General features: G+C 35.5%; 1 protein-coding gene across 10 annotated transcripts in view; it reads left to right on the forward strand.

Moving 5' to 3' along the window:
- The first annotated feature begins 1,099 nt into the window (after positions 1-1,099).
- Positions 1,100-12,915, forward strand: part of LOC147405724 (phospholipid-transporting ATPase 3-like) — a 29,369-nt gene continuing 17,553 nt past the window's right edge. Inside the window, exons 1-6 of one of the 10 annotated variants that reach the window (XM_086433555.1) lie at positions 1,100-1,362; positions 5,762-5,866; positions 9,599-9,664; positions 9,841-9,902; positions 10,378-10,459; positions 12,511-12,621. In XM_086433555.1, the coding sequence (XP_086289681.1) occupies positions 1,147-1,362; positions 5,762-5,866; positions 9,599-9,664; positions 9,841-9,902; positions 10,378-10,459; positions 12,511-12,621 (642 nt within the window). In that variant the 5' untranslated portion in view covers positions 1,100-1,146. Of the gene's footprint in view, positions 1,363-5,374; positions 5,867-6,797; positions 8,376-8,401; positions 8,894-9,598; positions 9,665-9,840; positions 9,903-10,377; positions 10,460-12,510; positions 12,622-12,915 lie in introns of those variants that run through there. The other 9 variants (XM_086433551.1, XM_086433554.1, XM_086433546.1 and 6 more) reach the window with 9 other exon arrangements.

Raw genomic sequence — 12,915 nt, forward strand, 5'->3', positions numbered from 1 at the left:
TTAAATTTACCATAATTCTTAATAAGATGAAAAAATTGTACCCATACCTGAATAAGTCAAGTTGGATGAGTCGGGTAAGTGGATATTATCCAACCCAGTCCTAAAAACAATGAAATTGAAGAACAGGGGGAGGAAAGCAATTATAGTGGACCACTGTAGCTAGATCGGATGTTTATCCCCACCATTATATAGATATATTAAAACTATGATTCATTGGAATCAATTTCACAGAAGACCATGTAATCCTCTATTCCACTCGAAACTAGGTCAAGTTGACTTTGATTACGAACCATGGTGATTCAACTCAAAACTTGATGGAATCAACTCATTGAGTCAACTCAAATTATCAAATGAACTCAAAGTAGGACATTCTATCAAGTTATTCCGCTATCTATATAATGTTTTTGTGGTGTACAAAGAAATAAATATCTTTATTTGTTTCAAATACTAAAACCAATTTTTAAATATTTATAAATTTAATATATTTTTATTTGACTCACCTAGTTGACCCACAAGTTTTCAAATAGACTCGACAAAGTGCACATCCGAGTTTTAGAGTTATAATTAGATAATGACCATTCATCAAAGACTAATGATTTTTTAACTCAACTTGACAGCCAGACTCAAAAACTCATTGACATGTCATGTGCAAAGAATCGTAGATTTTTTTTGCTCGGGATACACAACGTACCCTTGGAATACACAACTGTAAATGACGGGTCGGTTGTATATCCCGAGCGACAGAATCTATAGTTCTTTGCCCATGCCATGTCAATGAGTTCAGGCTGAGTTAAAAAATCAGCACCTTCATCAAAACATAAAAGTTATTTATTTATTAAAAATGGGCCAAGCTATTTGCACTCACCATTTGTGGTAACCGCACCAACTTATAACACATTTAATTTTGAGGTGGGATGTACAGAGATGAGTGCACTGCGAATAGAATGACCCTACGGCAAATGTTGACGCTGCCCTACCTATCTTTACATGCACTGTTATCCTTTCTATAAGGACTAACCACTAAAAAAATAGACGAAATAACCCTCTTAACCATAAACCGTTTTGTTAGCTAAAAATAGTTTAAAACAAAAGAAGTGCTTGAACAAGAAAAAAACATGAACATATGGTAAATCGATCGATCAGTTAATGACTACGTTACAGAGATCATCAGTTTCATTTCGGAGGCAAGGCTCTTCGGGTCACATTTGGGATGATCGGCGTCAAGTCCTCGACTTGAATACTGGTGCCCAAATCTCCAATTTTGAGAGGCACAAATCGGAGAAATTTCACCAGAAAGAGAACGTCTCGCCTCATTCTTCTGAGCCTTCTACATCTTCGTCTTCGTCTTCTAGGCCTCATCAAGTCAGGCCACGTGGGTGTGCTCTATCGGCCGTGTTTGGGAAATGTTTGGGATCTTCTCCAACCTCCTAACGCCCGATGTAATAAATAGTACTATATATCATCTTTTGTATAATAATCATTTTTTTTCTTTGTTTTTGGGACAAGTATTGTTCTTTATCGTAATGTAATATATTCGATAATCTTTATCAAGGTTCATTCAACATCTTATTCTGAGGTATTGTCTAGGTCAAGAGAAAAATTGAGACGGTCTCTGATTGAAACATTTCAAGACAATCTAAAATATCCTAATATTTTCTTTTTATGAGAACGATTGAGATATTCTAAGATGGTACGGAACTTTAAATCATAATCCTTATTGCCTTGTCAATCCATGGCATTTTCTTTTTGGGATGGTGTCAAGTTCATGGTGCAATTGGTGTACCAATCCAAAAATAGAAGTGCTTGGTGCAAATGAGGGTAGCGTCGTTGATTGGATTTGACTCACCCTGGATTCGACCGATTAACAAGCTTACTCAAGAGGCCAAGTTTAAATTAGTATTAAATTTCTCGAAGTCATCCATGTTACTCTATTTGATTTAACCTCACGGGAGATCATAAGGTGAAGGTGGGTTCAATGGGATTTGCACCTAAGCCATGAGATCAACACTTCTCAAATCTTACCGACCTAGCTAATTTGACACATTTTAAATTTTTTGGTATTGTCATTGGGTAAGCCTATTTTTAATGAGATCAATAATTTAGTGTCAACGAAAATTGAACTCAACTCAATGGGATCATCACCCAAAGACTTTACCAATTAAACTAATTGGTACTTGCAGAGAAGGAGGTGGAAGAAAGTAGTTGGGCAACTGTATGCACGAGGGTACATTAGTATTCTGGGAATTGGCAACATTGACAGAAAGGTCCAGCCAAAAAAAGTGAGCGCTCCTGCGCGAGACGGAGCAAACTAAGGCCCAGCAAACAGAGGATCTGAAAGAAGCCGTATCTTGCTTGGCACGGATCTGAAAGATCAGCTAAAGCGAGGATCAATGTAATATGAGAATGAAGAGAGAAAGATCATAAGCTGCTGAGTGAAGTCTGATTCCACGCGCTAGCCCCGGCAAGAGTAGGCTCAGCCAAAAAGCCGTATCGCTATTGAGCGCTCTACTTCATCGATAGTGTAGTTCTGAATCATAATTTCTCTTTCTTATTTAATTTAATTCAAATTCTATCATGTTGAGGAGAGGTCTTTTGTATTCACTTTGATTTAGATCCCAGTGTTCAGATTGTTGAACATTAGGTTCTCAAGCGAGTGGGAGTACAGGGAGCATAGACCCTGGCTCAAATTTTTTAAGGAAATAGTGGGAATTATTTATTTTTCTAAGGGTATTTATGTAATCAGGTAGACGTGTAAATATATAACTTTGACCAAGGATTTTCTAGTTAAAGAAAAAAATTCATCTATGAGAGAGGAGACAAAGGCCCACGAATTTTAGAAACTGAATTTCGACGGTTTAGGACCGTTGAAATTCATGATGTTCCCCCGATTCATAAACCTAGAGCCGTTGAATTTCTCCCATCCTTCATTAATTTGATGGTTTCTGATCGTCAAAAAGAAAAAATTGACAATGAAAAATTCGATGCCAATTCAACAATCTTGGGTTGTCAAATTTGGGTTTTTTTTTTTCTTCTCATTGTGAGCTTACAGACTCTCACCACTCATTGGATCCAAAATTTCCATTGAGCCACCCCCTCTTGGTTGTAGTCTTTGCATCATTTAGTAAAGAAAGATTGTTGCACAGAAAAGGATGTACCTCTTAAATCTTTCTTTTTTTCATTGTGTGTTTGTTATTTTTCTTTGCAAGGCCATCCAAGGTACTAATGTGGGTGGTGACTCCTTCGATCTCATATCCCAACACCCCCCAAAACATAACACTTTGGGAGTTGGGAGGGGTAATTAAGGATGTACGAGTAATGAAACTTAATTCCCAAATACGAGGCCAAGTTAGTTTAATTTGGGAAATATTCAAAAATAATTTAGGTATTTCAAGACAACCATATAAAATTTGGTATTCATATATTTATTCTGACTCTCTCATCGAGGTCAAGGGATATATCATCATCAATTTGAAATTTCAAGGTATCTCAAATATTCACCCCAAACCTTGGGTGATAGTGATATGGCTAAATTATCCATATTATTAGTTAGGGCCGACTAGTTGCATACCACCCATTACCAATTGCACTCCATTTAGATGATTACAGTCCAAAAATAATAGTAAAAGATTGTATTAATTTTCTTCTTCTACTTCTAATCACCATATATCCGAATTGATAAATCAAGGAGGGTTGATTTTGACGATTTTAAAGACATCATGAGGCTTAAGAAACTCGTTCGAATTCATGTTGGCACTTTGGGCTGATGAGTGATCATCAAATTTCAGAAGATAAGATTGAAACATAGGCTTTTATTAATTTCTAAACAAAATTTAAATATGGATTAGAAAATCAATACCTTCAATTGATGCCAATGAGAACATGAGTAAAATCAATCACAAAACAAATAGAGCACGCACATAGAAGAAGCCCTGGGAAGATGAATAAGCCCCTAAATCATAAAGTTAACATAGTGAAGTGCAATTAATAGGTGAAAGTTGAGGGTTTTTTATTATTATCTTAAAGCATGTTTTTAATGTTAGAGTGCAACCAACCACTAGTGACGTGCAACTAGCCGACCTTTTTATTTATTTATTTTAAAAGGGAATGACTTTTCAATGATCAATAATCTAAAACATGTTAAAGTCTTTTATTTTAATTTCTAAATTATACGACATTCTGCAGTGCGCATATTAGCATATATGTTAAACATATATTTCTTTGACTACAATTTCATTATATTAAACAAAGTAGCAAGCTTACGTCATGGTTTTAAAAAATGTGTCGAGTCACTACATTTCGATTAATACAAGACAAGATGACTTGAGCGAGTCAACTCCATATCGGGGACAACATATTTTTAAACCATGGATTGATGTGCTTAACATCTTCCCCTCTCTTTAACCGAACCCTTACCTAGATCTTATGTGGATTGGTGTCCTATTCCGTACGAGAGTCACCACAATGCTAAAATGATATCTTTTTTTAAAAAATATTTTTCGAGTGACCATTCATACCATTTATAAAAAAATGGTAGTAACTCCAAATCCACGTAGAGGAGACATTCAGATTCGAAAATCACATATCTACATCTTGCCCGAGTCATCTTCATATTGATTAGCAACGAAATGGGTGTAAATGATTTCTCACCATCTTGCAAGATAAATGAAATGTCTCGAACGATATTTTAAAAGTCTTGGCTAAGTTAATCAAAGTTTTGATTGAAATAACTATTTTTTAAGAATTTAATTATTTATTATATAAATAAATACTAATGATAAAATGACTTTGTAAAATGGACACAGTTGATGTGGCAAGTGCACAGAACCGTAAATCTTTTTCTATGTGTATCCCAAAAAAAGATCTTCAGTCCTATACACTTGCCATGTCAACCACGTACAAACAACTTACATTTTAGAGTGTAAGTTTATCACGACTCAAAAATAAAACATATAAGGTTTTTCATTTAAATATATATATAAATCATTATAAAATCGAGTTATAAAAGATTCATCTTGTCCGACATAAATTGACTCATCCGAGACAACTCGGTCTCATCCACGTACGAGACGTCAAATCAAGTTTTGAAACCATGAAGCCAATAAGTGTTGAGTTTAACTTTGAAGAAATAGGCAGGTTGAAGGAACTTTCTTTATTACAAGACACGTAGTATTTTAAATTTATTTCATACCCTATATTTCCATCAAAATTGAAATCACCTCCTTGTAAATGCCACGTGTAATTCATGAGAGAGGGTTCATAATTTTGAAGCGGAATCCGCTTCAAAGTTTTTTTCCTCAGGTGTCGTTTACCAATCGGCATCTCAACTAAGGTAGGTAATTAACTGCCACACACAACAACCACCAATAACAGTTACTACATCCGACGTGGCACACATGATCCACAACTAAAAATTACCGAATTACCGGGTCTTCTTGTGCGACATTTCTACAAACGAATCAAAAGCTGAAACACAGAGCAACAATGGAGCGTCGAATGCGCGCAATCCTCCTCTGGTTATTAATGAGTTAGGATTTCTTAAAAAAGGAGAAAAAACGAACCGAAAAAATTGCAGAAAAAATCGAAACGAATCTTCTCTCCACTACACCTTGGTCCGAATTTTCAGTTAGTTCTGCTCTGTCGATCAATCGATTGGAGAAGGTTAGGGTTTTCTAAAATGAGCGGATGGGATAGGGTTAGGGTTTCAAGATCAGGGTTAGGTGGAGGGAGAATAGGGACGAGAAGAATGCAGAGCGAGCGACAGCCTTCCTCTCGAACTGTTCGGCTCGGTCGGGTTCAGCCCCAACCACCTGGACATCGAACCATTTATTGTAACGATCGAGAGGCTAATCTTCCTGTAAAATTCAAGGTTAGTATGTAGGATTTGTCTTTGATCTGTTGTTGTTCTAGTTTTTTTTTTTTTTTTTTTTTTAATTTTTTATGGTGATCATGATTTTTGAATGATTGAACTCTGTTGGGTTTTGAATTGGATTCGATGGTTTGAAGAGTTTGAAAATTTAATTGAAATTTGGGTGGGTTACTATGGTTAGGGGCAGAGTCAGGATTTCTTGTAGGGGGGCAAACTATAGACAATTTATAATGTTAGTAATTGATTTACTGTTGTGTTTTAAAACTAATGTGATGTTGCATTGACCTCGGTCTTATCTTATAGATTAATTCTAAATGATATAAATACCCTCATCTTCAATCTCTAGCAAAAAACAAACCCTCAATTTTTCTTCCCGAATTTACCATATTCAAGTTATTAAACCTCTATGATAAATTATTTTTAAATCTATTTAAGTCACCTTTTATTAGTATATGAAATTAACGTGATAGTACGCATTCCAAAATATTTACCAAATCACTTTTTACTATTGTGGTAATTAATTTTAAAAAAAAAACAGTAAGATAACAAGGCCAAAATATGTAAATCTCCATTATTAGGAGAATTTAACCTTTCAAAAAAATAATTTATTTACCAAAAATACTTTATACCAATTTTGTAAATAATTTGGAATATGTATTGTCATAGGTTTAAAAACAGAGGGATTTATCTCAAATATTAACTGCAATAAGTGTATGCATAACACTTAAAATTTTGATTATTGCCTAAACCACGTGGAATGGATGATTGGTTGCTGTTTATGTCAAGTGGACAATGAGTAAGAGGGTGTTGGAGCTAAGGGGCAAGGAGATAAGAGAGGACAGGTGAGTTGGCCTTATGGCTCTTCCTCATCCTCAGGTACTGTTTGTACTTTAAAATTGTACAAGTTAAGTGTTAGACGCAACAACTTTGAAGTCTCTAGGTAACATACTTGAGTGTTATCTTGTAGAATCCATTTTGTGAAAAAGATGTAAAACGTGCTAATTGGTCAATTGCAACCCATGGCTTGTGGGTTCTAGATTTTTTTGGGAGATATTTGAGTGGTGCTATTTTTTTAATTTTGTAGAGTGACAGTAAGGGTGACTTATCTGTCAACTTTTCCACTATCACCCCCAAAAAACCAAACTCTGCCTTACGTAAAGTTGCCAGAGTACGATTAACCTCTGGATTTGAAATCACTGCTTATATACCTGGTATTGGCCATAATTCACAAGAACATTCTGTAGTCTTAGTAAGAGGAGGAAGGGTTAAGGATTTACCCGGTGTGAGATATCACATTGTTCGAGGAACCCTAGATACTGTTAGAGACTCTGAGTAAAAGTTTGTCAACAAGGGTTTTCTGGTGCGTTATCCTTTCTTTATTTTCCAATCGCCTAGAAGGGACGAAAGAATCATTTTGTTGCTTCTTCACCAATTGTGATCTTTATTGGACCTCTTAGTAGAATTCAAACCTTAACCATCCGTCGGAGAAAAAAGAATGAATCCTTCTTGTACATTCCCAAAAATTCTTCGATTTCTTATGGAAGCAGATGATTATTAAGCATCTGCTTCTCATGTTCCATGAATAGCCGGGACATTGAGGAATATCCAAAAAGGCATTTTCGGGAATTGATCTGATTCTATCTCCTGTTTGTTCCATTCGAAGAAGGGAAAGATCCTAAAGAACTGAAAACTAGTTGAAAGCATATGTTCACGTCATTAATAAATGTTGTCGATGTGGTTGTTTTATGTTTATTTTCTTCATCGAGATGGTTTGATGTTCGGTGTACTGTATTGTATCGAAAAGAATATGTTGTTTTCCACCTAGTGCTGTGCCCAAGATCAAAGGAACATGGGGAAGAGTTGATGAAGAATCCAGAAATTCTCAAAGGAAAAGTGTGACGAGAATTATCAACTCAGATAAGTATGACGCAATAGGATTTTCTAGACTTTATTATTTCTATGGGATTTTCTATGGGAATGAGTATTGTAATTGGGATAAAGCCTAACGGCTTCATGGTCTCACTCAAGAGAATTTTGCAGAAAGGTTGACGATATGGCTGTTGATACCTTGAAGGAAAAAGTTTCAGAAATTTTTGAATCTTTATTTCAAGATGGGAGCATTGGCATGCTTCATCAGTGTACAATCCAAGATGTCACTGTGCCACTCCAGATGGACTCGAAGGATATGAGATTCCTCCACATCATTTGGGTCGATTTATCAACTAATGGAATGCAAAGTGATTATTTCAGCGAAGCCGTGCACTGTAATTTCTTTCAGGGGAGCAGGATGAGTGGCGGTGACAACTACAATTGCTTCAGCAGGAGCTGCTGTCTGTACTGGAAAAGTCCGTAGCAACTCAATCCATTCCGTGATGCGAAATCCATCATTGGATAAACAATCATTTGGTTATGCCATTTTGGACTTTTCTCTAACTGAAGCTATTGCCTCATTTCTTCCAATGATGGCATCTCTGATCTCATCCATTTTCCAATCAAACAAAGAAAGAAGGTTGAAGTTTCTTTGACCACTGTCGGCTGCTCTTCTGTAAAGGATTTTTCCTTATCCTGTTTTTGTCTATTTTCTAAATTAATTTCTCCATATTTAAACTTGAAAAAAAAAAATGCTTTTGCACTTAGGGCTCCTTTTTGTTGTTGCTGATAAGGCCTTAATTTCATGGTTGTTGTCAATCTAAAAACTGTGAACAATTGTATTTCTGGAGTTTATGACCTGTTAACTTTTCATGGAAGTGTGTTCAAGAATGCTTTGAAGGTTCTCGCATCAAAGATCTAAAGGTGATACCAATCAAAGTGCAGTTTTTATTAGTCGTGAAAATATTGGATGGATGGGATCATTGGTCCCCTGCCTATAGAACAATGCCTGATGGTTTGGTGGTCATGCATGTCTGAACAAAGATTATGATTGAAATGAGTAAATGTTTCTTGATCATTGTTAATGGAGAATAAAATCAATCTACTGTGGTCTTGAAAATGGCTGGGTCAAGGAGACGGCCTATTCTGGGTAGTCTGGTAATCCTGTCTTGGTGTTGAAATTTGTTCTAATGGATTGGAATTTTTCTACTTGCAAATTCTAGTCTTTTTTGACATGTCTTGGTTTGAGAAGCCACTCACTAGTTCCATATAATTGTGGTTCATCGCTTCCCTTTTTTTTTTTTTTTTTTTTCCGTTCATTAAATAGTAAAACCCTTCGTTACTGTGCTTTGACATTGATGCACAAGGTCATACCTTTTAATCAACTTTTTTTTTTTTTTGGGAGGGGGATTTTAATCAATTTTCTAATTGGCTTTGATCTTAGTTTTGTTCCCCTTGTGTTCTGACCCCTGTTGTCTTGGCTTGGCTTGCTAGATCTCTCATCAAATGATTCATCTTATCTTGTAAATCAATTTTGAATCACAATTTAGAATGGAATCCATTATATCCCTATGTGCAACACATCTCTCATGTCCATACTCTTCCATATTGCTTTAGTTTGCATATGTTTTATTTATATATTCACACACTATGTATATAAACTTGAATCTACTTTGGTTTCTTTGAATTGAAGTTTACGATCTACTCGCCGAAGATCATCACTTATATATTTTCCTTTTAATGTTCTATATGTTATCTTTTACTTTAGTCTTGCTCTTAGAGTAACAAAATTTGATAATTATTCCTTAACTACAGTTGTCACATAATTGATTTTTTGATTGCTCTTGGAACAATCTTTTTCAGGGAAATTCTATATCAACTACGAAGTACAACATTCTGACCTTTTTACCGAAGGGGTTGTTTGAACAGGTAACCCAGTGTTAATGAAATTACAGGCAATTGGAGGGATGAACCTAGATAATATTTGATTTGGAAGGATTATTTTTCTTGATATGTAGTTTATATACTTTGAAGGTCTTCACAATAGTAATCTGTCTTTGTTTTATTCATTATCTTCTAAAAAGTTTCCTTGTTTACACTGACAGTTCAGGCGGGTAGCTAATTTATACTTTCTTATGATCTCGATTTTATCAACAACACCAATCAGGTACTCTGTGGTTAGTTAATATCTTTGAACAACATTTATGTGCTGGAGCATACTTCATTCCAGTGACAAGTTTAAAATAGGTTTCTTTCTTTAAGTGACCAGTTCTTTATATCTAGAAAGGACTAGCGTATTGTAGTGTGTATTGCTGGAAAAAAAAACTGATTCGGAGATACTAACCCATTTTGGATTTTCTCATCATATCGAGCGTGTTTTCTTTTCCCCTTTGGTTTTGATCTTAGCAGATTTTTGGTATCATGTTGTGAGACAAACAGAGTGATAAATAGGCTTTTCTTTGTATGCTGTATATCTGAAAATCTTGTTTCTGCTGTTTTGCCATCTAATAATTCAATTAACAAGGATTCTTACACATATACTCAAAAAGCAGCATTGCGAGAATGAGGGATTTGTGGTTATTATTTTTGATAATTTTATGCAGTTATAACTTTTTTACTGAAGAATTGTTATTTTCATGCAGTCCTGTGCATCCTATTACAAATGTGGTCCCATTGAGTCTAGTGCTTTTTGTCTCTCTTGTTAAAGAGGCATTTGAAGACTGGGTGAGTATCATAAGCTAGTCCACAGTTTAATGCACTAGTGATCTTTTTGTTCATGTTTTGAGGTTGTATTTAATTAAGAGATTTTTTTTTTTTGGGGAAATTATATTGACACGCCAAAGAACTCTAAGGGCCTTCCAATTTTTAGGGACACCTCTAAAAATGCAAAAAATGTTGTGGGCACTCCATGTCAAAGGGCACCCCTCTCATCTCCAACGATTCTGACGACTCAGGTGAGGAGGAGGAGGAGAAGAAGAAAACCACAGAGAGAGAGAGAAAGAGATGGGAGGAGAAAAACAGAGAGAGGGAGAAGGAGAAGAAGAAGAAGAATAGAGAGAGGGAGAGAGATCGGAGGAGGAGAAGAAGAAGAAAAAAAACAGAGAGAGGGAGAGAGATCGGAGGAGGAGAAGAAGAAAAAAAACAGAGAGAGAGAGAGAGAGAGAGAGAGAGAGGAGGAGGAGGGAGAGGAGGAAAAGTGGCCGGTTTCTGGCGTGTTGGTTCACCAGAGAAGACGAGGGTGCCCTTAAAACAAAAATTAATTAATTTTTTTTATACTGGCCTGCCCCAAGATATTGTGGCGTTTCAATAAGATTTCCATTTTGTTTTTTTAATTTATAATTTATAATTTTGGGTCGCTGCTTTGTTTTGGTCTCGACCAAAATTGGAATGTTTCACATAAACATTCCAAAGCGGTACAAAACTTTGAACCATGATAGCACTCACCCATTTTAGAGAAACTACAAGTAGTAATTTGGAAAGAAGACAATTTATCAAACTCGTTAAACTTGATTACAAATGATAATCAACCCCTCATATAGAACTAAATAGGTGATATTGATGTTCAGGATGAGCCAAATGGCAATGATCCAACGATAATGGAATTCGTCATAAAACTTCATTAAACTCTACTACTTTAGATCCTTCTTAGGACCTTGTCGATAACAAATTTCACAAATCTACCTCGAGATTCATGAAATAAGATTGTAAATGATTTTATTGATTTTGATGAAATTGAGATACAGATCTCAACATTTTCCTTTGATTAAAAGTCAAGTACAAAAATAAAGATGACGTGTGTAGTTTTCTTTTCTCTGGACTTCGCGCTTGATTGACTGAGAAGGTTGCTTTGACGGTGGCTTTGTTAGTGCTTGATTTTCTGTAGATTTTCTTCTCTTCGGACTTCGCGTTTTATCGATTGAGAAAGATTTTTTGATTTTCGGAGAAAAGGCTTTAAGCTTGATCTTTTGTTCAATTAGAATTCGAGTCTCTTAAAGAGTTTTGCTTTGTCTCTGGAAGAGGGCTTGAGAATTTCTTCTTCTCAAGAGGGAGAGCTTGTATCTTCTGAGAGAAAGTGATTCAAATCCCCCCTCAAATGAGGGAGTCTTTGATATTTATAGATTTAAGATAATTTAACTTTCCAATTATGCCCCGACTTAAAGAGTTCTAATGGTTCATCTAAAGGTTAAATTCGTCCAAATCCAATTTTAAGGATTCTATGGATTGTTGGTGGGTCAAGCTCATTTACTTGGGGCTATGGCCCAATACTTAGTACATGGATCACTTGATTTTATTTTAGATCATAGGCTTTATCTGCCAAAACCCAAAACCTAAAGCCCACTCTTTAGAAAGCCTATTCCCAATCAATGGCCCCAATTTGTGGCTTATTTATGACTTTAGGGACCTCATTTTTTTATATAAAATTTGTGAAGGCGCTTTCATAAAAATTTGATGCCTACAAACCTATCTAGACTACTCTAGGAACTCACAAGACTTTATGTGCAACTCTAATGGTAAAGTAAAGGAATTCCTGAGGCTTATCCAAATTGAGCTAGTACATTCTTGAGTTTTACAGACCCTTTTGTAACTCTATCCTTCTCTAGACATGGTGAAGGGAGAAACTTCTTCCTAAACATTTTCCTTGTGACACTAAGCACTTGTGTATTATATTTTAGTTTTATTCATAATCACATCTCATGGTTATTTTGGGCATTACAAAGTGGAGCAATGGTTTGACATATTTGATTGTTTTTTTTTTTTTGTTTTCTACACCACAGAAGCGCTTGCTTAATGATAAGGTGATAAATAGGACACGTACAAATGTATTGCAAGATCAAAATTGGCAAAGTATTTCTTGGAAGAAACTTCAGGTTGGGGACATTGTTAGAGTAAGTTTTCCCAACCTTATACATTTTGTATGTAGGATATGATTTGATGTGGTATGAGACAGGGTGATCATTTGTTTAGTTATATATTACGGAAAAAAAAATTTTGTTGGGGCACATCATCGGATGAGGTAGATCATCCTGGTTAGGGTTTCGAATGTAAGCTACATGATCAAAGTGTTGGTTGGTTTTGCTGAGTTGCCATGCATTGGTCGTTCTTACTTAGGTCCAAGTAATTTATTTTTGTTTGGTACAGAATTTATTAATATTACTACTAATGATTTACTAAACCTAACA

The sequence above is a fragment of the Akebia trifoliata genome, chromosome 3 (assembly GCF_017979445.1).
Source record: "Akebia trifoliata isolate Shusen 1 chromosome 3, ASM1797944v1, whole genome shotgun sequence".
NCBI lineage: Eukaryota > Viridiplantae > Streptophyta > Magnoliopsida > Ranunculales > Lardizabalaceae > Akebia > Akebia trifoliata.